Below are 26,215 nucleotides of genomic sequence, written 5' to 3'. Positions count from 1 at the left end.
ATTTCTCTAGCCACTAAATGTTTAAATTTATTTGTATGTATTTGTGTTGATGAGAGTGTATGCCATTTATGTGGACATGCCTTCAGAGACCATAGAATAGATTTGAGTATCCTGAAGTAGGAATTATAGGTAGCTGTGAGCCTTGTTAACATGAGTGTTTTGAATTAAAATTGCATCCTATAGAAGAGAGGCAAATGCTCCTAATCTGTAAGGCATCTCTCCAGCCCAACAATGACACATTTTGAATATGTGTCAATATATATTCCTATGCATTCCTATTTATTGACACATATAGGAATAATATAAGCAATATAGGAAATCATTTTCAAGTATATTTCAATGTTGTACAGAATTTCTCTAAAAATAGTCTCTGTCATAAACTACAATTGTTTACTCATTTTATTTTGTAAGTGTGTTTTAGGAGTTTTCACCTTCCACTGCACCTATAATCTCATTGGCTGTACAATTCACATGGATCTTTTTATACATCCATGTTAATTAACCACTTTCTTTCCTTGCATGTTGATGCCACATCTGTTACACCACTAGCTGGGGCAAGCATTTCTATACATGAATCTATAGAGGCTATTCTCATTCACACCACTATACTCCATTCCCTGATCCCCATGAAGTTTGTAGTGATATCATAAAGCCAAATGCATCAAGCTTCCACAGTCCCTGTAGTCCTTCACAGTCTGAAAATCTACAGCCTCTCCTGATACTCAAGGCAACCTCCTAACTAATCCCATGCAAATACAAAAAGCAAGCCACATATTTCCAACATACAATACATCTATACATTGTAATACATTTTCTAAAATACTACACAGGGGATAGATATCACTCTTCAAAAAGGGAGTAAAAGGAAAGCAGCTGTGGACAAGTCTGAATCAATCAGGTGTATAATGACCATTAGTAGGAAACCCCACTAGTAAATCCACCAAATACTGCAAATGTTGAAACGAAAGTACATTTCAACAAAAAGCACACACAATACCTCAGTCTACCCCATAGATTCAATAGTATTTATAAACATTAATGAAAGAACATAGCTAGGTGATGTCAGCAAGGATTAGAATCTGATGAGTCAGTGGAGTTCTTGGAACTGTGAAGTAGGTCAGTAATAGTAGCTCATAAGCCAACAAGGAGACTCAACAGACAAGTGAGGGTTGCTGTTTCCTTGTTAGCTCCACTGGTATAATATACTGAATGCTTTGTCACATCAGCTACCAACAAATCACTTGAAGACAGTATCTCTGGTTAGTAGACCTTCTGTCCATCTTTATTGTTTACTCTGAATAATGAGGTTAAAAATTTATTCATATCAAAATTCACCATTAACAATTTTAAGTGTAAAATTTCACAGTGGGAAGAACATTCATTGTTTTGTTATAAAACATCACAACTTTCAATCTTTTCTAACTAAATTCTATTCTTAGTGAATGCCATTTCTTATTTTTCCTTGCTCTGGTCCCTAGCAACCAACAGTATGGGTTTTAGCTTGGTGGAGTTAAACCCCCCAGGGACTTCTTAGTAGAATCCTATGATATTTGAGATACTTTCTATCTTATTTACTGTTGTATTACTGTGAAGACATCATAGCCAAGATAACTCTTATGAATGTAAGCATTTAATTAGAGGCTTGCTTGCAGTTTGGTTAGTTCATGATATAATGTCAGGAAGTAATGAATCTGTGGCTGAGAATTCACATCTGATCCACAATGGCAAGCAGAAAGAGGCACACACACACATATACTGAGAGAGAGAGAGAGAGAGAGAGAGAGAGAGAGAGAGAGAGACAGAGACAGAGACAGAGACAGAGACAGAGACAGAGACAGAGACAGAGAGACAGAGACTATGCAATATATGAACTTTTTAAAAAACATCAAAGCTCATCACAGTGACATATTGCCTTCAACAAGGCAACTATCCTTCCCAAGTTACTACACTAACTAGAAACAAATCCTTCATTCATACATATGAATTTTTAAAGGTAATTCTCTTCCAAACCACAGCATTCTGTGACTTAGCTTTCCTAGGATTTGTAGCACTATCATAATGTAAAATGTCCATTCAGGTTAAAAAGTTCTTATTGTCCATCACAGTCTCAACACTGTTTCAAAGTCTATAGTCTCTCTTGATACTCAAATCTCTTAACAGAAATACCATGTAAAATAAAAAAGCAAATCACATACTTCAAATATGCAATGGCACAGAATATATATTACCATTTCAAATCAGAAGAAAACAGATATAGGGAGGAACTACTTGACAAATAAAAGACCAAAAAAAACCTGGCAGAAAAAATTTAAATCATGTCTTTCTGTGTCTGGTGGTAAAGGATAAAGATGACTCTTTCCTGATGGCAATATACATCTTTTCTCATAGGTTTGTTCCATACCTTTTCTGTTAGCTCCTCTTGGGAGGTATTCCATGAGTCTTGTATGCCTAACATTTTGGGGCCTGTATTGCCTGACAGGCTTTACTTTCACAGCTTCACAAAATGTGTGCATCCTCTTAGTTTACATGCAGGAACTTCCTAGTTATATAACATGCCCTGGTGTCTTTCGTTGAACATAGTGGGTGACCCCACAAACACTTTCCTTACCTATCTTGACTCTAAGTCTAAAACCATATGATTGATGCTGCTGAGTTATTCTCCTTGCTAGGACTGAATCCTGGGCCCTTTGGTTACATTTGCATATGCTTTCAGTTGTTGGTGTGATGGTTTTCATTGCTGCTTAAGCTTGCATTTAATTTCTTTTAAAAAATTGGAAGTTTAACTGAATGAAGACTTACACTGAGGCACCACTCCATTTATTCCATTTTAAACCAGAATTTAAAGAGGTAGTATGTACCTGAAGGAAGCAGAAAACAAGGGGTGAGCCTCTCAGGATTTTACCCCATCCTTAGTCTCTACTCTATCTTTTATTTTTCTCTACTATGAGGTCAGTAGTCATTGCTACCTGCTCCCATTACAGAGATATTCTACTTTTTCATGCCTGAAAAGCAAGGAATTAAAGTCTGTAGTATAAAATATCTGAAAATGTGACAAATATCAAATAGTTCATACTCCTCTTAAGTTTTAAGTCATAATTAGAAGGTAGCTAATAGAAATCTGATTTATGATAGTTCAACTGCATCATGTTTTTTTTAAAAAAAATAACCCAAAACAATATTGTGTGAAAATGTGCTTATTAGAAGTCATACTTGAATTTTTAATTTTTACATTTTTATTTGTCTAACTCTGCCCTCTATAGATTTTTGTCTGTTTTAGAAGTGTGATACTTGTGAAAGGCATGTTTGTGAACTCCATATCTCTTGACATAGAGCTCATCATACTTTATCTTTTGTGTTCTGAGTACTTCTGGCTCTTCTAATCTCCATCACAAGCACAGGACTGACCTTTCTGCTACCAATTGTATAACTGCATTGTATACTGAAATTGTATATTGCAATTTCAGTTGCAATATACAATTGTATTGTATATTGTATATACAATTGTATTGTAAATTGTATATACAATTGCATTGTATACTGCATTGTATATTGAAATTGTATAACTGCATTCGTAACTTTCTAATTGTACCAGTGCATACAAGGAGCTTTTGATTCATTTAGGGTTCTAAGTAGAAGGACTGGCCCAGGGAAACACAGCATGATTTTTTAAACTGTTGTCAGTTAAAATGACTTCTCTGACTGGAGTTTTTTTTTCTAATGAAATAGTCTGTATTCCTTTACCTTACCAAATGCTGGAGAGCACAGGCAGCTCATGAATTTATATCAAGTATTAATATTCATTTTCTTCTAAGTGACTATTCTTATAAGTATATCATAGCTTCCAGGTGCCAGCAGAAACAAGAGTATCACAACTTCAGATACATTCTGGACTCCAGAATGATTTTTGAGGGTGTTCAGGCTTATTTCATGGTTTTTTTTTTTTTCTTAAATCTGGCAAACAAACCTTAGCAAAAATCATGCATACATAGACTACTTTTGGAATCCAGACAACCTTGGTCAACTCTCATGTACAGCTCATAATCCCATTCTGAGGCTATGGTGCTACCCACACCAGGAAATTCTTCCTAATTCAGTTAACATCAAAATATCCCTGATAGATAATCCTATAGGTCCACCAAATTTAGACAAGTCCTCAATTGAGATCCTCTCCCCTGATCAGTTTTACATTGTTTCAAGTAGAAAATCCAACCTAACTACCAAACTCTAAATGTACTTATATTTTCTGTGTATTTTATAAATAGCTAAGGGTGAGCATTACCCATATTCACACTTTTTTTTATAGGATTTGACATATTTTAAATATTCTCGGTAAACATGCTTAAATATGCTTTAAGATAAAATATAATGTGTTATATTGCACATACCATAATAAGTTAATTTTCTATTACTTTATGAGTTTCAATTAATTTACTGTCTTTCAGTATTGATGTGCTGCTGTATTGCACACAGCCAATGAGAAGAAGGTTATAAAGAAGCTGAAAACTTCCAGGTTTGCTTCTGGGTATGTAAAATTGGTGCAAAACAGTTCTATAAATTCCAAAATACAAACTATATGAACTTGACATTGTATCCCCCCCCCCGATTTGAATACCTTAGTACCAACTCAAGTGAAATAACATTACAATGTATAAACACAAAGTTGCATTTATAGTGATCATTAATATGGTGATGTTCTTAACAGGGAAAGGTTAGAGTTAATCCAAATGGCCAAGAATAATGAATGATCAGGCAATGTTTGACGCATCACTAAGACAAATTTCTCACACTTGCTAACCATGGATGACCCTAAAAATATCATGCCAGTGATCAGATATAGAAGCTCATGCCTTTCAATATATCTCTTAGGAAGCAAAGGGAGCATGATTTCCAGAAGTTCATGTAAAATGCAGAATTAAAAAATTTAGAGATCATTTGGATTATCTGCCTGCTAGGACATATTGCCTCAGGAGCCTTCTCAGACTCCTCTCACCCCATATTGATAGAATCAGTCCTCCAGGTCAAGGCTCACTCTCAAACATAACACTTTTCTCCTAGTAATGTAATCCTGAATATACTGTCCTTCTCCCAAGTAACCATCTTCACCTTGTATGTCATTGCAGTTCTCAAGTATTCACTGTCACCATCATGTTAATGAAAAAGTGCAATCACCAAGTGGGAGGTTTTGCTTTGACCACTGTAGCCTGGCTACTTTGCTGCATATCCACAGGCCTCCCTCAGTGGCAAGTGTGGCACTATGAAGATCCCGTGGTCCTCAAGCCTACAGTGGCTTTAGTGGGCATGTGGAGAGCCTGCGTTTTCCACACTGACAGCAACTCCAGCAACACCAGAGTATGTTACCAATACAACTACGATGACTCCATTCCTTTGTATATTCGAGTAAACCAGCACTTGCTGCTGGTTTCTAGCTTTCTTGGTCTTTTTGGGAAAATCACCACCATTATTGCTCTTTCGAATGTGCATATGGGAAGAGTACGGAAGAATGGCACCTGCAATCCATTCAGACTTTCAGGCATACTGAACATCATTGCTAGCAGCTTTCTTTACTTTCCTATTTTGTTCAATTACATAGCCATCATGCTCAAATGGAGGGTTGCCTTCCCACCATCTTTCAATTTTCCATTCCAGCCAGACACTCAGAAGATGGGAAGTGCCATGGCTTTGGCAATTATATCTGCAGTTTTCTTTCTACTAAGTGGCACAATTTGCCTTTCTTCAAATTTAGCCATAGGCAAGATGCCCCGTTCCAAAATTTAAAAGTAAATTGCTATTTTACATTTTTTGAAATGCCAACAAAGATAATGAGTATTTTTCACATGTCTACACAAATTTTCAAAGAACTTAAAAGCATGCCAATTGTGGCCTGTGACAAAAATAAAAAATAGTCCTGTTGACTTTCTCTTATCTTTTTTTCTCTTCTGTTGTGTTTCCTCAATGCATTATTTGGATTGTGGGATTTTATTAAATAAAATCTTATTTATGGGTAGTATTGAATTGGTTTCCTACTTGCTGTCAACAATAGCAAATCAAAAAACCTAATCCATATTGAAATGAGTATCAGGGCACATAAACCTTTCACATTGCTCTAGGATTGAAGGCCAAATCAGAACCTGGACTGATCACCATTTCCCCCTCTATCCATGTCTGTCTACTCTAAGTCTATTTCCAGAAAATTCATCCTTCTCCCTAGACAATTACTATATAGATAATTTCTGTGGTTCTATAGATTGTAGCCTTCTTCATTTCTTTTTTTCTTGGTTATTTTATTTATTTACATTTCAAATATTATCCCTCTTCCCGGTTTCTCCTCTGCAAACCTCCTATCCTAACTCCCATCACCCTGTTTTTATGAGGGTGCTTCCCCACCCACCTACCAACTCCTGCTGCACTGACTTAGCATTCCCCTACACTAGGACATATAGCCTCCACAGGACCAAGCGCCTCCCCTCCCACTGATGCCAGATAAGACAGGCCTCTGCTACATATGCAGTTGGAGCCATAGGTCCCTACTCTGTGGTTGTACTCTGTGGTTGATGGTTTAGTCCCTGGGAGCTCTGGGAGGGTGTTTGATATTGTTCTTCCTATGGGGTTACAAATCCCTTCAGCTCCTTCAGCTCTTCCCCTAACTTCACCATTGGAGTCCCTGTGCTCAGTCAGATGGTTGGTTGCTAGCATCCTCATCTGTAGTGGTCAGGCTCTGGCAAAGCTTTTCATAGCTATAACAGGCTATATCAGGCTCCTGTCAGCAAGTGCTTCCTGCTATCAGCAATAGTGTCTGGGTTTGATATCCACAGACAGGGTGGATCCCTGGGTGGAGCAGTCTCTGGATGACATTTCTTTCAGTCTCTGCTTCACTCTTTGTCCCTGCATTTGGGGGGGAGGGCAGGAGCAATTCTGGGTTAATATTTTTGAGATGGGTGGGTGCCCTCATCACTGAACTGGGGGCCATGCATAACCTCTGGATATGCTCCCTACAGGTTCTCTCTCTACTTGGCTGAGTATTTCAGCTAATCTCATCCCCCTTGGATCATTGGAGCCTCTTGCTTTCCTAGCATCCAGGACTTTCTAAGTGGCTACCACCATTTCCCCATACTCTACTACTAAACACCTCCATTCAATCTCCTGACACTGTACTTCTCCTCCCATACCTGACCCTGATCTGTTTCTCTTCCCCCTCTGCTCTACCTCCCAGGTCTCTCCCTTCTTCTACTTGTCATGCTTATTTTGTTCCCCCTTCAAAGTAGTACTGAAGCATTTACATTTTGGTCTTCCTTTTTTTCAGCTTTATATGGTCTGTGAGTTGTATCATGGGTATCCCAAGTTTTTGTTTTTGTTTTTTCCCTAATTTGTACTTATCAGTGAGTCCATATCACACGTGTTCTTCTCTGTCTGGGTTACCTCAATCAGGATGATATTTTCTTGTTCCATCCATTTGCTGGTGAATTTTATGCAGTCATTGTTTTTGATAGATGAGTAGTACTTCATTGTGTAAAATTTACATTTTCTGTATCTATTCCTTGGTTGAGGATATCTGGGTTGTTTCCAGCTTCTGGCTATTATAAATAAGGCTGCTATGAACATAGTGGAGCATGTGTCCTTGTTATATACTTCTTTTGGGTATATGCCCAGGAGTAGTATAGCTATGTCCTTAGGTCCAATTTACTGCATCCAATTTTCTGAGCAACTGCCAGACTGATTTCCAGAGTGGTTGTCCCAGATTGCAATTCCACCAGCAATAGAGGAGTGTTCTCTCTCCACATCCTCTCCAGCATCTTCTATCACCTGAGTTTTTTATCTTAGCCATTATGACTGGTAGGGAGGGAAAATCTCAGGGTTGTTTTGATTTGCATTTCCCTGATGATTAAGGATGTTGAACATTTTTTAGGTGCTTCTCGGACACTTGAGATTCCTCATTTGAGATTTTTTTTTACCTCTGTACCCCATTTCTAATAGGGTTATTTGGTTCTTTGGAGTCTAATTTGTTGAGTTGTTTGTATATATTGGATATTAGCCCTCTATCAGATATAGGGTTAGTAAAGATCTTTTCCCTATCTGTAGGTTGCTGATTTGTCCTGTTGACAGTGTTCTTTGCCTTAGAAAAGCTTTTCAATTTCAAGAGATGCCATCTGTCTGTAGTTGATCTTACAGCCTGAGCTATGGATACAATGTTCAGGAAATTTCCCCCTGTGCCATTGTGATTAAAGCTCTTTCCTGCTTTCTCTTCTCTTAGAATCAGTGTATCTTGTTACATTTGGAATTGAGGTTAGCACAAGGAGATGAGAATAGATCAATTTGAATTGTCTACATGGCAACCCCCCACTCGAACCAGCACCATTTTTTGAAATTGCTATATTTTCCCACTGGACATTTTGGCTTCTTTGTCAAAGGTTAGGTGACAATAGGTGTGTGGGTTTAATTCTGGGTTTTCAATTCCATTCCATTGTTCTACCTGTATGTCTTTGGACCAATACCATGACAGTTTTTTTTTCTTTTTTTTTTATCACTATTATTCTGTAGTACAGATTGAAGTCAGGACGGGTGATTCTCCCAGGGGTTCTCTTATTGTTGAGAATAGTTTTCGCTATCCTGGTTTTTTTTTTTTTCTTGTTATTCCAGATGAATTTGAGAATTGCTTTTTTCTATCTCCAAAAATAATTGAGTTGCAAATTTGAAGGGGATTGCATTGAATCTGTGGATTGCTTTTGGTAAGATGAGCATTGTTTCTATGTTAATACTGCCAATTAATGAGCATGGGAGATCTTTCCATCTCCTGAGATCTTCTTTGATTTTTTTTATTCAGAGACTTGAAGTTCTTGTCATACAGATTTTTCATTTGCTTGGTTAGAACCACATCAAGACATTTCATATTATTTGTGACTATTTTGAAGGGTGTCATTTCCCTATTTTCTTTCTCAGACTGTTTATCCTTCGAGTAGAGGAAAGCTACTGATTTGTTTGAGTTAAATTTATATCCAACCATTATGTTTATCAGCTTTAGTATTTCAGTTGAGTGGTCACTAAATATACGACCATATCATCTATAAATGGTGATATTTTGATTTCTTCCTTTCTAATTTGTATCCCTTTGACCTCCTTTGGTTGTCTAACTGCTCTAGGTAGAATTTAAAGTACCATCAGAAGAGAATAAGTAGTCTTGTCTAGTCCCTGATTTTAGTGGGATTGCTTCAAGTTTATCTCCATTTAGTTTGATGTTGGATACTCATTTGCTGTATAGTGCTTTTACTATGTTTAGGTATGGGCCTCGAATTCCTGATCATTCCAAGTATTTTAACATGAAGAGGTGTTGTATTTTGTCAAATGCTTTTTCAGCAACTAATGATATGATCATGTGTGTTTTATGAGTTTGTTTATATAGTATATTACATTGATGGTTTTCCATATATTGAACCATCCCTGCACCTCTGGGATAAAGCCTACTTGATCACAGTGAATGATCATTTTGATGTGTTCTTGTATTCGGTTTGAAATAATTTTATTGAGTATTTTTACATCGATATTCATAAGCAAAGTTGGACTGAATTTCTCCTGCTTTGTTAGTGTAGTGGCTATTCCTGGTTGTCAACTTGACTATATTTGGAATGAACTACAATCCAGAATTGGAAGGCTCACCAGTGATCCTCATCTGGAGGCTTAGAGATCCTTATCTGGATCTTGGTTTGGAGATCTTGAGCCATAGTGGCTATGGATTCCAGAAGATTAAATCTCCGAGTTTAAGGAGATTTAATCTGGGCTACACCTTTCATCTGGGATTAAAGGTGTGGTGGAACACACTTTTAATCTGGGCTACACCTTCTGCTGGAGACAATATAAGGATATTGGAAGAAGGGAGTCTAGCTCTTGCTCCTTCGCCTGCTTGCCGTGTGAGACTGAGTAACTGCTAGATCCTTGGACTTCCATTCACAGCTGCGACTGAACCATTGTTGGGAATAGGGCTGCCGACTGTAAGTCATCAATAAATTCTTTTACTATATAGAGACTATCCATAAGTTCTGTGACTCTAGAGAACCCTGACTAATACAGTTAGTTTGTTGTGTGGTTTTGGTATCAGTGTAACTGTGCCTTCATAAAATGAATTGGGTAGTTTTCCTTTGTTCCTTCTGTTTCTATTTTATGGAATAGTTTGAAGAGTATTGGTATTAGGTCTTTATTGAAGATATGATAGAATTCCTCATTAAAACCACCTGTTCCTGGACCTGTTTGTTTGGGTTTTTTTGGAGATTTTAAAGACTGTTTCTATTTCTTTAAGGTTTACAGGACTGTTTAGATGGTTAATCTGATCCTGATTTAACTTTGATACCTGGTATCTGTCTAGAAAATTGTCCATTTCATCCAGATTTTACAGTTTTCTTGATTATAGTCTTCTGTAGTAGGATCTGATGATTTTTTTTGAGTTTTGTCTGTGCCCTATAGTAAGTTTGGCTAAGGGTTTCTATACTTTGTTGATTTTCTCAAAGAACCAGTTAAGAGTTTGTTAATTCTTTGTATAGTTCTTGGTAGGCTTATGGGTCCTGTTCTGCTCTACCACAGGGCTTGGCCTCTTGGGGAGGCAGGACACTGGAGTTAACAATGCTTACCCTAGACTGTCAATGCGTAGATTTGGGAAGTGCCCTAGGGAAGCCCTAGGACACACTGCTCCATGGGTGGGTGGGGGGCGCAGTTTATGGCATGGGACAGCTAGAGCTTGTACAGAGTTTCCTAAGCCTGAAAGGAGGCCAGGCCATCTGGTTCTCAGTCTCTATTACTTCCAGGTGCCCTTGGAAGCCACATAAGACCTGTGAAAGGAGTGTGGGCTGGCAGGCTGGATCTAGCCTGGAGCCATGTGGGAAAAGGAGGGCCAGTTTCAGCTGGTCCCATGGGGAAAATCCTTGGCTTGACTGAAGAGGTGGGCTTGAGCTTGGCTTGGCCACCGCAGGGAGCACAGAGAAGCTTCCTACAGTATATTAGATGGGCGGGTATGAGATTAAATAACTTTTGCAAGGAGGAGTGTCTGGATAAGAAAGCTTATTGGCTAAGCCCTCCAGATCTTTAGGTACCTCATTAAAATGGAGATCTCTCTTGAGCCTATGTGACCATAGGTCATGTCCTTTACATGTGAAGGGGCTTGGCGTGTTGCCCTTATATGACTGATGGCCACAAATGTATGAGGGGCTGTGGCTTAGTGACAGACCCCTGGTGTCCGGGAACAGGTGAAATGTATACTGTCACTTTCAGTCTCTGGGGCTTCTAGCCTTAGCTCAACATGTAATCAGGCTACCTTTCATGCTTCCATAGTTCTCTTTGTTTCTATTCCATCGATTTCAGCCCAAAATTGATTATTTCCTACAATCTACTCCTCTTGGGTGTATTTGCTTATTTTTCTTTTAAATCTTTGAGATGTACTGTTAAGTTACTAATGTATGATCACTCAGAGCTATGAGTTTTTCTGTTAGCAATGCTTTCATTGTGTCCTCTAAGTTTGAGTATGTAACACATTTATTTTTGTTAACTTCTAAAAAGTCTTTATTTTCTTTTTTATTCCTTTCCTGACTAAGTTATCATTGAGTAGATAGTTGTTCAGCTTCCATGTGTATGTGTGCTTTCTGTTGGTTTATTATTGTTATTGAAGTACAACTATAGTCATTAGTGACCAGAGAGAAGGCATGTGACCATTTCAATCTTCTTTTATCTGCTGAGATTTGTTTTGTGAAAAATTATATGTTCAGTGTTGGTGAAGGCTCCATGAGCTGCTGTGAAAAGTATATTCTTTGTTATAGGGTGACATGTTCTGTAGATATCTCTTAAAACCATTTGGTTCAAAACTTGTTAGTTTCACTGGGTCTCTGTTTATTTGCTGTTTCCATGGTCTGTTCATTGGTGAGAGTGGGGTCTTTAAGGCTCCCACTATTACTGTATAAGGTTAAACTTGGAGTTTGAATTTTAGTATTTTTTTTTAAACAAATGTGGTTGCCTTTGCATTTTAGGCATAGATGTTCTGAATTGAGACTTCATATTGATAGATTTTTTTCCTTTGATGAGTTTGAAGTGTCCTTCATCACCTTTTTTGATAACTTTTGGTTTAAAGCCGATATTATTAATGTTAGAATGACGACTTCAGCTTGTTTCTTGGGACCATGTCCTTGGAAAATCTTTTCAAGCCTTTTACTGTGAAATAGTGTCTGTATTTGTCACTGAGGCATGTTTATTGTATGCAGCAAAATGCAGGTTCCTGTTTATGTATCCAGTCTGTTAGTCTATGCCTTTTTATTGAGGAACTGAGTACATTGTTTTTGAGAGGTATTAAGTACCAATGATTGCTGTTTCTTCTTATTTTTTAAATTTATTTCTTTTCAGTAATTTTTATTTTTTATTAAACTAATAACATTTATTTTAAAATACACAACTCAGTATTGACTTTTTAAGTCATAAAAATAATTTATAATAGTTAAATGCCTCTTAAATATACAAGATATCTTTGGAAGCTAAAAGTAATATGCACTCAACCAGTTTTTAAAATCTATTTGAAACATTAAACATCATGGAAGTAGAAAAAAAAACCATCTCTTATGAAATCTTCAAATAAAAGGAAATTGTGACAGTCACCTAATTAGATAGAAACTATTTCATCTCCAAAGGAGAATACACAGTGTAACTGTGGCTTCATGGAATGAGTTCGGTAGGGTTCCTTCTGTTTCTACTTTGTGGAATAGTTTCAAGAGCACTGAGTTTAGGTCTTCTTGGAAGGTCTGATAGAATTCTGCACTAAACCAATCTGGTTCTGGGCTTTCTTTGATTGGGAGATTTTAATGACTGCTTCTATTTATTTAAGGATTATGGGACTGTTTAGATGGTTTATCTGATCCTGATTTAATTTAGGAATTTGTTATCTGTCTAGAAAACTTTCCATTTAATCCAGATGTTCCAGTTTTGTTGAATATAGGCTTTTTTGGTAGGATCTGATTGGTTTTTATTTTTATTTTTAATTTTCTCGGTTTCTGTTATATCTTCCTTGTCTGTAACCTCCCCCAGCCTGACACAGGCTGAGCCAGACCTTGACTTTGCTGCCACTAAGGAGATTACCTAGGGTGGAGCCTTCCTCCCTAGATCATTCTATTGTTCAGCCACTGCCTCTGTTCCCCTTCAAGATACTGCTACCTGCTGGGAGGCCACTGAGCTATTCCGGAGATTATACCCTATCCTGCATGTCATCACCTGCAGCTGGGCTCCAAGAATGAATTGACAGGAATGGACCTTTACCACCACCCCCCATAAGTGCATTTGCCATTAAAGATTTGAGCTTTGATCAGGAATCTTGACTTAGCTCCATTTCTCTTGACCTTCCCCTGTCTTTTAAGCCCCGGCTTGCCTCCCAGGTGTACCCCATTTCATGTGAGCCATGGGTCAGTTTCTAACACTTGTCTTTTCTGATTTCGTTAATTTGGATACTGTTTCTGTGCACTTTGGTCAGTCTGGTTAAATCTTGTTGATTTTCTCACGGAACCAGCTCCTTGTTTTGTTAATTTTTTATAAAGTTATTTTTGTTTCTACTTGGTTGATTTCAGCCCTAAATTTGATTTTTTTTTTCTTACCAGCTATTCCTCTTGGGTGTATTTGCTTTTTGTTGCTGTTTTGTTGTTGTTCTAGAATTTCAGGATTGCTGTCAAGCTGCTAGTATATGCTCTTTCCAATTTCTTTTTGGAGGCATTCTGAGCTGAGCTTTCCTCTTAACACTGCTTTCATTGTGTCCCATAACTTTGGGTGCACTGTGCCTTAATTTTAATTAAATTCTAAGTCCTTTAATTCCTTTCTTTATTTTTTTCTATGACCAAGTTTTTAATTGAGATCCACATTGTTCAGGTTCCATGATAATATGGGTTTTTTGTTGTTTTTGATGCTATTGAAGAGCAGCCTTAGTCTGTGTTCATCTGATAGGAAGTATGGGATTATTCCATTCTTCTTGTATTTGTTGAGGTTTGTGTTGTGACTGATTATATGTTCAAATTCTGAGATGGTTCCATGAGGTGCTGAGAAGAAGGTATATCCTTAAGTTTTAAGATAAAATGTTCTATAGATATCTGTTAAATCCATTTGGTTCACAACTTCTGTTAGTTTCACTCTGTCTCTGTTTAGTTTCTGTTTCCATGATCTATGCATTTATGAGAGTGGGGTGTTGAATTCTCCCACTTGTATTGTGTGAGGTACAATGTGTGCTTTCGACTTAAGTAGAGTTACTTTTATGAATGTGCATACCCTTGCATTTGGAGCAAAGATGTTCAGAATTGAGAGTTCATCTTAGTAGATTTTTCTTTGAGTATGAATGATCCTTCTTTTTGTTGAAAGTTGAATTTATTTGATATTAGAATGGCTACTCCAGCTTGTTTCTTGGGACCATTTGCTTGGAAAATTGTTTTCCAGCTCTTTATTTGTGATAGTGTCTGTGTTTTTCACTGAGGTGTGTTTCCTGTTTGCAGCAAAATGCTGGGGCCTATTTTCATATCCAGTCTGTTAGTCTATGTCTTTTTAATTTGGAATTCAGTCCATTGATGTTAAGAGAGATTAGGGAATAGTGATTGTTGTTGCTGAAAGATCCTGACAGAATGTAAAAGATCACAGAAGCCCTGAAATTGGCAAGATAGATGTCACAACTAGCTTCACTGATTTAGAAAAACAGGTGCACAATGCTCTGGCCACTCCTTGAATCTGTGTGTTTGCCAATGTTTTGACCATTCCTTGAACCCATGTGTGTGCCTACTGATGAAGCCCATTGCCAGGTGTTTGTAATATTGGTTGCTGAGAAAGAGTCAGAAAATCTCCCCAGCAACCACAGCCCGGCCAATCCTGAGTTGCTACACCTGCACCAGACTCTTTCCTTGTACCCCTCCCATACCCATTTCTTGAGAATAGACATTGTTTAGATCTGGAAATCCCCCTTCTCCCCCTTCTCCTTTCCCCACTGAGGACCTATAAAAACTGGGACCTCTACCCCTGCGTGGGATATGAGTTGTCCCCAGAGCTCTGGCTTTCCCCGAATAAAGCCTCATGTGATTTGCAACAAGCTCGGTCTATCATGAGTTCTTGGGTGTCCGCTATTGTCCTGAGGCCTGAGCGAGGGGCTCCTCTAGGAGTCTTTCAGTTGCTTCCTGTTATTTTGCTCTTAGGTTGAATTATGTTTGTGTGACTATCTTCTTTTGGGTTTGTTCAAAGTTTATTTTGGGTTTGTTGAAAGATTACTTTTTCTAGGGTGAGGTTCCCCTCCTTGTGTTGGAGTTTTCCATCTATTATCCTTTTTAGGGCTGGATTTGTGGAATAATATTGCATAAATTTGTTTTTGTCAAAGAATATCTTGGTTTCTCCATGTATGGTAATTGAGAGTTTTGCTGGGTATAGTAGCCTAGGCTGGCATTTGTTTTCTCTTAGTGTCTGTATAACATCTTCTCTGGTGAGAAGTCTGGTGTAATTCTGATAGCTCTGCCTTTATATGTTACTTGACCTCTTTCCTTTACTACTTTTAATATTCTTTCTTTGTTTTGTGCAAATTTTTTTGTTTTGATTATTATGTGATGGTAGGAATTTCTTTTCTGGTCCAATCTATTTGGAGTTCTGTAGACTTATTGTATGTTCATGGGCTTCTCTTTCTTTGGGTTAGGAAAGTTTTATGTAATTTTGTTGAAGATGGTTACTGGCCCCTTGAGTTGGGAATCTTTGCTTTCTTCTATACATATTATCTTTAGGTTTGGTTTTCTCATTGTGTCCTGGATTTTCTTGATATTTTGTGTTAGGAGCGTTTTGCATTTTACACTTTTGACTGTTGTGTAAATGTTTTCTATGGTATCTTCTGCACCCAAGATTCTCTTGTCTATCTATTGTATTCTGTTGGTAGTGCTTGCATTTATGACTCCTGATCTCTTTCCTGGTTTTTCTCATTCCAGAGTTGTCTCCCTTTGTAATTTCTTTATTGATTCTACTTCCATTTTTAGATCCTGGAAGGTTTTGTTCAATTCCGTCAATGGTTTGATTGTGTTTTCCTATAAGTCTTTAAGGGATTTTTGTATTTCCTTTTTAAAGGGTTCTAGCTGTTTACCTGTGTTCTCCAGTATTTCTTTAAGGGAGTCATTTATGTCATTCTTAACATCCTATATCATCAGGTGATGTGATCTTATATCAGAATCTTGCTTTCAAGTTGCCTTTGTGTATCTAGCACCTGGGAGAACAGGGTTCTGATGATGCCTGACAGCATTGGTTTCTATTGCTTATGCTCTTACATTTGCCTCTTGCTATCTGTTTATCTCTGGTGTTATTTGGCCTTGCTGTCTCTAACTATAGCTTATCCCTTCTGTGAACCTGTGAGCTTGGATGTGTCAGCACTTCTCGGGGATCCATGTTGAACCCACTGGTTGTAGGAACCACCATGTAGGCAGCAACATGGTCCTTCTGATTTCCTTTTACACCCAGGAGTTGACCCCGTGCTATATAGCCCTCTGTTGTGGATAGCCTTGGGGCTAATTATATTTAATATTAATTCCATTCTCCTGTGAGTGGCTGCAAGCAAGGAATGAGTCAGCACTCAGGTAATTTCCTGTAAACCTGCTTCCCACCTTAATTTGTAAAATAAAGGAGAGCTGATGACTGGGCAGATAATAGGGAAGGTGGAGAAGAAGGTGGGGAGAGAGAATAATGAAAAATGAAAGAGGGCGAGGATGCAGAGGATGAGGAATGTGAGGCATTGGGCTATGGACAGACAGTCTGGTCTCGAGTCGAGCTGAGATGTTGAATCCCGGGACCCAGTGTTGATAATTTACCTACATGGGATGGAAGGAGTTCTATCATGCTCCTGCAACTCTGGCTCCTGCCTATGTTACTGCCCCCACAGTCCCCACAAGAGAAGCATTGTTAGAAGTCACATAGACAATGTCCCAAGCTTCTGACCTTCAGGCTAAACTCCTCCCCAGTTACCTAACAACAGAAAAAATAGAAGCATACCATAAAAAGGGCTGTTTTGCCCTTCCTTGCTCTCTCTCACTCCTCTCACTCCTCTTGATCTCTTACTCTTACCTCTCTCTCTCCTCTCCTCTCCTCTCCTCTCTTTGTTCTCTCTTCCTCTCCCTCTTCCTCTCTAGCATTTCTTCTCTCTCTCCCTTTCCCCTTTGTTTCCTCTTGGCCATGGCCTGTCTCTCTCTCTCTCTCTCTCTCTCTCTCTCTCTACCTTTTCTCTCCTTTCTCCCTGCCTTTCTATAATAAAGCTCGAAAACCATAGACAGTCTCTGCTCATCAAGGCCCACTGAGCTGCGAAGATGGGATAGTCTTTCTCCTAATGAGCTGTTTCTAATCTCCCAATGGAAGGCCTTCTTATGCTCCAACCAAAGTCTGCTGTGCTCATTCTTGCTTGTGTGGGAAACTCTCTTCCCTCAGCCCTCTCTTCCATAACCCTAAGCTACAGGGTGGAACCCCGGGGCTCCTTTTGGTTTCAGGGACTGCCCCTTGTCCACCTCCTGTCGAGTGGGTCAGAGGCTTAGATGCCCACGTGGGGCTGGGTAGAAAGTATCTGGCAGCCCTCCGGTGTCTTTCTGCCCATAGCATAGGTGGAACTCTGGCCAGATGTGGACTATCCTCCCTCCCCATTCTTTCTCCCGGCCCCTTTTTAGTTCTCACAGAGGAAAACAAAGAAAAGTGGAGCAGAATCATATGGCCTGGAGAAACTGCAAGTTCTAAGGGGTCTTATAGATATGGAAGATGGTGGTGTAGCAGTAGATCTGCCCACTCTAAGCACATAGTGTGCATTCATATTAACTGTGTTGTGTTTTCATTGCTGGGGCATATTTGGGAGGAGATTTACCGCAACACCCCTCAACACCCCAATCCCACCCAGAGAAAGCTTGACCCCAAGGAGTGTTTTTTTTTTCACCTGTGAGCTTGGGTGTGTCAATGCTACTATGTACAAGCTCTCTATGGCCATGATTGGGGTGCAGGAGGCTATAGCATAAGCTCTAGGGTGCATGCAGATGGAAACTGGAAGGCTTCTTCTTTTTCTAAGACAGAGTTTATCTGTGTAGCCTTGGCTATCATGGAACTTACTCTGTAGACCAGATTGAACTTGAACTCAGAAATCTGCTTTCCTCTACATCTAGAGTGCTGGAAATAAGGGCTTGAGTCACCACACATGACTGATTGTAGCATTCTTAATGAAGAATTTACAGCTAATATTCACATGCAAATGAGCAAATACATATCATGTGTTTCTTATTGGATCTTGTTTACCTCAAATGGGGTGATTTATTTCTAGCTCCACCCATTTAGCTGAAAATTTCATGATTTTGTGTTTTAACATCTGAATAATAATTCATTTTGTAAATGCCCCACATTCTCTTTACTTTTTCATTCATTGACAGACAACTAAGCAATTTCCAAATAATAGATATTATGAATAGAACACCAAGAAACAATGTTGAGCAAGTTTCTTTATAGTATGATATAGAGTCCCTTGAGTATACATTCAAGTGTAGTGTAGCTGTATCATGGCATAGGGCTCTTCCTAGCTTGACAGTAACTACCACACTGATTTTCACAATGGGTGTACAAATTTATACTCCCACAATTTCCCACTAGATGGTCTGAAAAGACTGTAATGTTAGACACTGTTCATTGAGGCAAAGACAAAATAACCACCCACATTCGAACAAAAATCAAAGTTAGTTTTTTGTGATGCTGACTCCACAAGTTTGGTTCTTCATGCAAAGTTTTTACTCCAAAAATTGCTTTGTTGAGCTACTTTTTCTTTGTTTGTGAGTTCTTCTATGGGTCCCCAAGATTGTTTTCCCTTTCTAACAATTCTGATTACCTAAATGTTTACACTGCTGAGGGCTTCTAACATGTGTCATAAAGTTTGGCTTGGCCAACCTATCTTCATACGTCCTGATTCAGAAAGTAAAAAAACAAAACAGAACAAAACAAACAAACAAACAAAACCCACAGCCACCACCACCAACAACAAAAATTCATTGTCCTTATCTTCTGTCATTTTCTTTGAGATGCTGACCTGAGCCTACATATAGTTTTATCTCCCTAGTACTGTGGTCTTACTTATTAAAGTTTTTTTCCTCTCCATGTGACTGCCTGCTATCATTTGACTTGTATAATCTAAACCCAAACAACATATCATATTCCCTTTTTTTTCTACATTCTTCTCCTCTTGGCAACCATTAGTTTTATACTTTATCTGATGTGAGGTTTTTGTTTATTTTTCTATTCTATGTTGTCTATGTGTTTTCATTTGAGTCTGTCCTTGTACTAGCTTTGTTTGGGTCAACTTTATACAAGCTAGAATCATCAAAGAAGAGGAAGTTTAGTTGAGAAAATGTCTCCATAAGATCCAGATCTACGGGATCTTGCAGTGTATTTTCTTAATTAATGATTTATAGGGGATGGCCCAGGCCATTGTGGGTAGTGCTGTCCTTTGATTAGAGGTCCTATACACTATAAGAAAGCAGATTGAATAAGTCAAGAGGAGCAATCCAGTAAGTAGCACACATCCTTTGCCTTTGCAACCAGGTCCCTACTATTTTCGAGTTCCTTTCCTTACTGCCTTTTATAATGAGCATATAAACCAAATAAACCTCTTCCTGCCAACTTGTTTTGGTCCCAGTGTTTCATGGTAACAACAGTCCCTTTAAGACAGTCCTTAAGTCATTTTATTAATGAGTCTAAAAATCTCAAGAGAGAGTTTCCTTGGTATTTTATGTTGACTCTATTGTGATGTTCCATGATTCCCCAAAACACTTCTTATTGACTTTTATTTTTGTAATCATAGGAGAAATTTACCTGTCCCTATATTATAAGAGAGCATCATTTTGGAAGTCATCCTGGAGTCTATTGATGAAATTGGTTAAGGGGTCCTTCAAAGTGTGATTCTAACTTCCCAGCTATCAGTGAATTTGAAAGTATATCCTGGGTTCATTACTGTTAAAGATCAAGAAAAATGAGGAAGAATCCTTTGGATTGTGAGATGTGCTAGATCAAGGAGATTCTAGTAAACTTTGACTTGATCTTTCTATCTCTCAGTATCTCTCTGTCTGTCTCTGTCTCTGTCTCTGTCTCTGTCTCTGTCTCTGTCTCTCTCTCTCTCTCTCACACACAATCTTATAATTGGGCATCGTGGTGCACACCTTTAGTGTCATCATTCAAAAGGCAGCCAGATCTCTGTCCCCAGCCAGTTTGATCTACAGAATGAGTCGAGAGCAGCCAGGGCTATTACACTGAAAAATCCTGTATCAAAAATCAGGCAAAAGCAAACAAACTAAAAAACAAGCAAACAGACAAACAGAAAAATAAGATAAAACAAAACCCTTGTGTACTAGTGTCCATGTCTACATCTTCACTTTTATAACTTATCATGCCTTTTACCTCAACTCTGCTACAAATGTCCTTTCCCTCTTTCATCTGGTTATTGTACAAAAGGAATTGACAGTGTAATTTGGGAGCCTATATAAGGACTAAAAAAGAGGAACCCAAACTACCACATAAAATTATACCTTATAGGAGTTAGATGTTACAATTACTCACTGCCCCAAATCCTAAATAATACTTGGTGCTACCTCTTCAGAAGCAGAAATATGTTGTGAACATGAGATAAAAGATAGGCATCATATAGCAGGGACAATTAAAGCTACAATTCCAGAAATATCCCACAAGACCCACAAGAGGAACAAGGTCCAGCCAGAGATAGCCAGAACATCTAACTCCAGAGATAACCAGATGGAAAATGCAAGAATCTTACCAACAGAAAAAAAGATTACTTGGCACCATCAGAACCCATTTCTCCCATCACAGCAAGTCCTGGATTCCAAAACACACCATGAAAGCAATATGTGAATTTAAAATCATATCTCATGATGGTAATAGATGATTTAAGAAGGACATAAATAACTTCTTTAAGGAAATATGGGATAACACATCAAAACAGGTGAAGGAAGTGAAAAAAGCATCCATAATCTGAAAGTGGAAGTAGAAGCAATAAAAAAAGAACAAAGGGAGACAACTCTGGAGATAGAAAATCTGGGAAAGAGATCAGCAGTCATAGATAGTCCAGCATAGTCATCACCAACAAAATACAAGAAATGAAAAAGAGAATTTCAGGTACAGAAGATAATATAGAAAACATTTACACAATAATCAAATAAATTGCAAAATGCAACAAGATCCTAACTCAAAACATCCAGGAAATCCAGGACTCAATGAGAAGACCAAATCTAAGGATAATAGGTATAGAAGACAATGAAGATTTCCAAGTTAAAGGGCCAGTAAATATCTTCAACAAAATTATAGAAGAAAACTTCCCTAATCTAAAGAAAGAGATGCCCAGGAACAAACAAGAAGCCTACAAACACCAAATAGTTTGGACCAGAAAAGAAATTCCTCTCATCATATAATAATCAGAACACCAAATGCATAAAACAAAGAAAGAATATTAAAAGGACTGAGGGGAACAGGTAAAGTAAAATATAAAGGCAGACCTATTAGAATTATATAAAACTTCTCACGAGAGACTATGGAACGAAGAAGATCCTCGACAGATGTTATACAGACTGTAAGGGAACACAAATGCCAGCCCAGGCTACTATACACAACAAAACTCTCCATTACCATGAAAAAAAATTCACACAATATCTTTCCACAAATCCAGCCCTTCAAAGGATAATAAAGGGAAAACTCCAACAGAAGGAGGGAAGTTATTCCCTAGAAAAAGCAAGAAAGTAATCCTTCAACAAACCTAAAAGAAGATATCCGCAAGAAAAGAATCCCAACTCTAACAACAAAGATAACAGGAAGCAACAATTAATTTTCCTTAATACCTCTTAATATCAATAGACTGAATTCCCCAGTAAAAAGACATAGACTAACAGACTGGCTACATAAACAGGACCCAATCATTTCCCTGCATACAGGAAACCCACCTCAGGGACAAAGACAGACACTACCTCAGAGTAAAAGGCTGGAAAACAATTTTCCATGTAAATGGTCAGATGAAACAATCTGAAGTAGCCATTCTAATATCAAATCAAAAAAGACAAGGAGGGGCACTTCATACTCATCAAAGGTAAAATCTTCCAAGATAAACTCTCAGTTCTGAATATCTATGCTCCAAATGGAAAGGCATCCACACTCATTAAAGAAACTATAGTAAAGCTCAAAGCACACATTGCACCTCACACAATAATAGTGGGAGACTTCAACACCCCACTCTCATCAATGGACAGATCCTGGAAACAGAAACTAAATGGAGACACATTGAAACTAACAGAAGTTATGAAAGAAATGGATTTATCAGATATCTACAGAACATTTTCTCTTCAAACAAAAAGATATACCTTCTTCTCAGCACCTCGTGGTACCTTCTCCAAAACTGACTATATAACTGGTTACAAAACAGGCCTCAACAGATACATGAAGATTAAAATAATCCCATGCATCCTATTCACCACAGTCTAAGGCTGGTTTTCAATACCAACATAAACAATAGAATGCATACATACATGTGGAAGCTGAACAACCCTCTACTCAATGATAACTTGGTCAAGGAAGCAATAAAGAAATTGAAGACTTTTAGAGTTCAATGAAAATGAAGCCACAACATACCCAAACTTATGGGACACAATGAAAGCAGCCCTAAGAGGAAAACTCATAGCTCTGTGTGTCTCCAATCAGAAACTGGAGAAAACATACACTAGCAGCTTGATAGCACAACTGAAAGTGCTAGAACAAAAAGAAGCAAATTCACCCAAGAGAAGAAAGCAGGAAATAATCGAAATCAGGTCTGAAATCAACATAGTGGAAACAAAAAGAACTATACAAAGAATGAAACAAACCCAGAGAAGTTACTTTGAGAAAATCAACAAAATAGATAAACCCTTAACCAGACTAACTAGAGGGCACAGAGACAGTGTCCTAATTAACGAAATCAGAAATGAAAAGGGAGACATAGCACAGAAACTGAGGAAATAAAAAAAATCATCAGATACTACTACAAAAGACTATACTGAACAAAACTGGAAAATCTGTATGAAATGGACAATTTTCTAGACAGATATCAGTTACTAAAATTAAGTCAGGATCAGATGAAGGATCTAAACAGTCCAGTATCCCGTAAAGAAATAGAAACAGTAATTAATACTCTCCCAGCCAAAAACAGCCCAAGAACAGAGGGTTTTAGTGTAAAGTTCTATCAGACCTACAAAGAAGACCTGAGTACTAATACTAAAGTAGGAATACTAATACTCCAAAAACTTTTCCACAACTTAGAAACAAGATACTCTATCCAATTCATTCTATGAAGCCACATTTTTTTCTGATGCCTAAACCACACAAAGATTCAACAAAAAAGAGAATTTCAGACAAATTTCCCTTATGTATATCGCTGGAAAAGTACTCAATAAAATTCTCACAAGAAGGCGGGTCCACTTGGGAGTTCACAGGCCACAGAAGCAGCAGGGCTTCTGGGACAGGGACCTACCGGGCTACATCTATGTCGAGAAGGTGGAACTGATCCTTGGTCCTCTGTGCACCTTACCTGCCAGAGGAGACCTTGCCTCCAGGGAGTGCTCTGACACCAGGACTGGGTGGGGTGATCATCATTTTCTCTCTAGTGACTCTCTAAGACAGGTGAACTTGGGAGTGCACAGGCCACAGAAGCTGCAGTGCTTCTAGGATAGGGTCCTAAGAGACTACTTCTGCAGCCAGGAGGTGGGGCTTTTCCACAGCCTTCTGTGCACTAGTTTTGCCAGGAGAGAGCTGGTCTCCCAGGAGTGTTGACACATGCTTACAGACTCACAGGAGAAACAAGGTCCAGCCAGAGACAACAAAATGATCTAACACCAGAGATTAGCAGATGGTGAAAGGCAAATGCAAGAATCTTACCAATAGAAACCAAGACTACTTGGTATCATTAGAACCCAGTACACCCACCATAGTGGGCGCTGAATACCCCAACACCCTGGAAAAGCAAGATTCAGATTTAAAATCATATCTCATAATGATTGTAAAGGATTTTAAGAAGGACATTAATAACTCCCTTAAAGAAATACAGAAGAACATGGCTAAACAGGTAGAAGCCTTTAAAGGGGAAACACAAAAATTCCTTAGACTTACAGGAAAACATAATCAAACATGCAAAGGAATTGAACAAAACCATCCAGGATCTAAAAATGGAAGTAGAGACAATAAAGAGATCACTAAGAGGGGCAACTATGGAGAGAGAAATCGTCAGACAGAAGTCAGGAGCCATAGATAACCAACAGAATACAAAAAATGGAAGTCAGAATCTCAGGTGCAGAAGATTCCACAGAAAACAGATACAACAATCAAAGAAAATGCAAAATGCAAAAAGATCCTAACTCAAAACATCCAGGAAATTCAGGATATACAGAAGTGGATGCTCACAGTCAGCTATTGGATAGATCATAGGGCCCCTGATGGAGGAACTAGAGAAGTACCCAAGGAGCTAAAGGGATCGGCAACCCTATAGGTGGAACAACAATATGAACTAACCAGTACCCCCTGGAGCTCGTGTCTCTAGCTGCATATGTATCAGAAGATGGCCTAGTTGGCCATCAGTGGAAAGAGAGGCCCATTGGTCATACAAACTTTATATGCCTCAGTACAGGGGAACGCCAGGGCCAAGAAGTGGGAGTGCGTGGGGTGGGGGAGTCAGTGGGGTAGCATGTGGGGGATTTTGGGATAACATTGTAAATGAAATAAATACCTAATAAAAAGAAAAAGAAATAAGAAAAGGGAGACATAACAACAGAACCCAAGGAAATCCAAAACATCATTATATCCTACTACAAAATAATATACTCAACAAAACTGGAAAACCTGGATGAAATGGACAATTTTCTAGACAGATACCAGGTACCAAAGTTAAATCAGGATCAGATTAACGATATAAACAATCCTATATCCTCTAAAAATATAGAAGCAGTCATTAATATTCTCCTATCCAAAACCAGCCATGGACCAGATGTGTTAAGTGCATAGTTCTATTAGACATTCAAATAAGACCTAATTCCAACTCTCCTCAAACTATTCCACTGAATAGAAACAGAAGGAACTCTACCCAATTCATTCTATGAAGCCACACTTACACTGATACTCAAACCACATAAAGACCCAACAAAGAAAGAGAACTTCAGGCCAAATACCCCTATGTACATCAATGCAAAAATCCTCAATTAAATCCTCTCAAACAAAATCCAAGAAAACATCAAAATGATCATCCATTATGATCATGAAGGTTTCATTCCAGGAATGTATGGATGGTTTAATATATGGAAACCCATCAACATCATCAACTCTATAAAAAATTTAAAGGAAAAAACACATGTTCATCTTGTGTGATGCTGAGAAACCATTTGACAAACTCCAACACCCATTCATAATAAAAGACTTGGAAAGATAATGAATTCAAGGCCCATACCTAAACATGATAAAAGCAATATACCTCAAACCAGTAGCCAAAATCAAACTAAATGAAGAAAAATTCGAAGCAATACCACTAAAATCATGGACTAGACATGGCTGCCCACTCCCTACTACCTATTCAATATAATACTTGAAGTCCTACCCAGAGCAATTAGATTAAAAGAGGAGATCAAGGGGATACAAATTGGAAAGGGAGAAGTCAAAATATCACTATTTCCAGATGATGTGATAGCATATATAAGTGACTCTAAAAATTCCACCAGAGAACTACTAAAACTGATAGACAGCTTCAATGAAGTAGCTAGATATTAAATTAACTCAAACAAATAATTGGCCTTTCTCTACACAAAGGATAAACAGGCTGTGAAAGAAATTAGGGAAGCAATACCCCTCACAATAGTCACAAATCATATATAATATCTTGGTGGGTCTCTAACTAAGGAACTGAAAGATCTGTATTACCACGTACTTTGGTCGAGTCAGTTTGACAAAGCGAAAGCTTGGAAGCTGTCTCATGAAGCAAAAGATTTTCAAGGAAGCTCTCTTCCTGGAGTCTGGCACTCTCTCTAATCTATCTAAACCATAAATTAATTTTCCACTCCCCAGTTAGTCTAGTGTATGGATCCACGTGCTCTCTATTTAGTATTATCTTATTATAAGTGCCTTATAAGACTGAATTCTAACATAGGTAAAGCCTCTCTCAGTGTTCCAAGATCCCAGATAAGAGCAA

At 38.2% G+C, this 26,215-nt stretch overlaps 1 protein-coding gene across 1 annotated transcript; it reads left to right on the top strand.

Annotated features, from left to right (window-relative positions):
* Positions 1-1,150: 1,150 nt before the first annotated feature.
* Positions 1,151-5,775, top strand: LOC110287402 (claudin-34-like). The gene is made up of 3 exons (XM_021154035.1): positions 1,151-1,259; positions 4,443-4,522; positions 5,121-5,775. The coding sequence occupies exon 3, from the start codon at positions 5,146-5,148 to the stop codon at positions 5,773-5,775; it is 630 nt and encodes a 209-aa protein (XP_021009694.1). The 5' UTR covers positions 1,151-1,259; positions 4,443-4,522; positions 5,121-5,145.
* The last annotated feature ends 20,440 nt before the right edge of the window (positions 5,776-26,215 follow it).

Source organism: Mus caroli, chromosome X (assembly GCF_900094665.2).
Source record: "Mus caroli chromosome X, CAROLI_EIJ_v1.1, whole genome shotgun sequence".
NCBI classification, from domain to species: Eukaryota; Metazoa; Chordata; class Mammalia; order Rodentia; family Muridae; genus Mus; species Mus caroli.
Note: the sequence above shows the minus strand (reverse complement) of the source record. Positions and strands in the feature narration are given on the sequence as shown.

Excerpts from the sequence above, each read along its gene's own strand:
- LOC110287402 (XM_021154035.1), top strand. The coding sequence starts at position 5,146 with ATGTTAATGAAAAAGTGCAATCACCAAGTGGGAGGTTTTGCTTTGACC.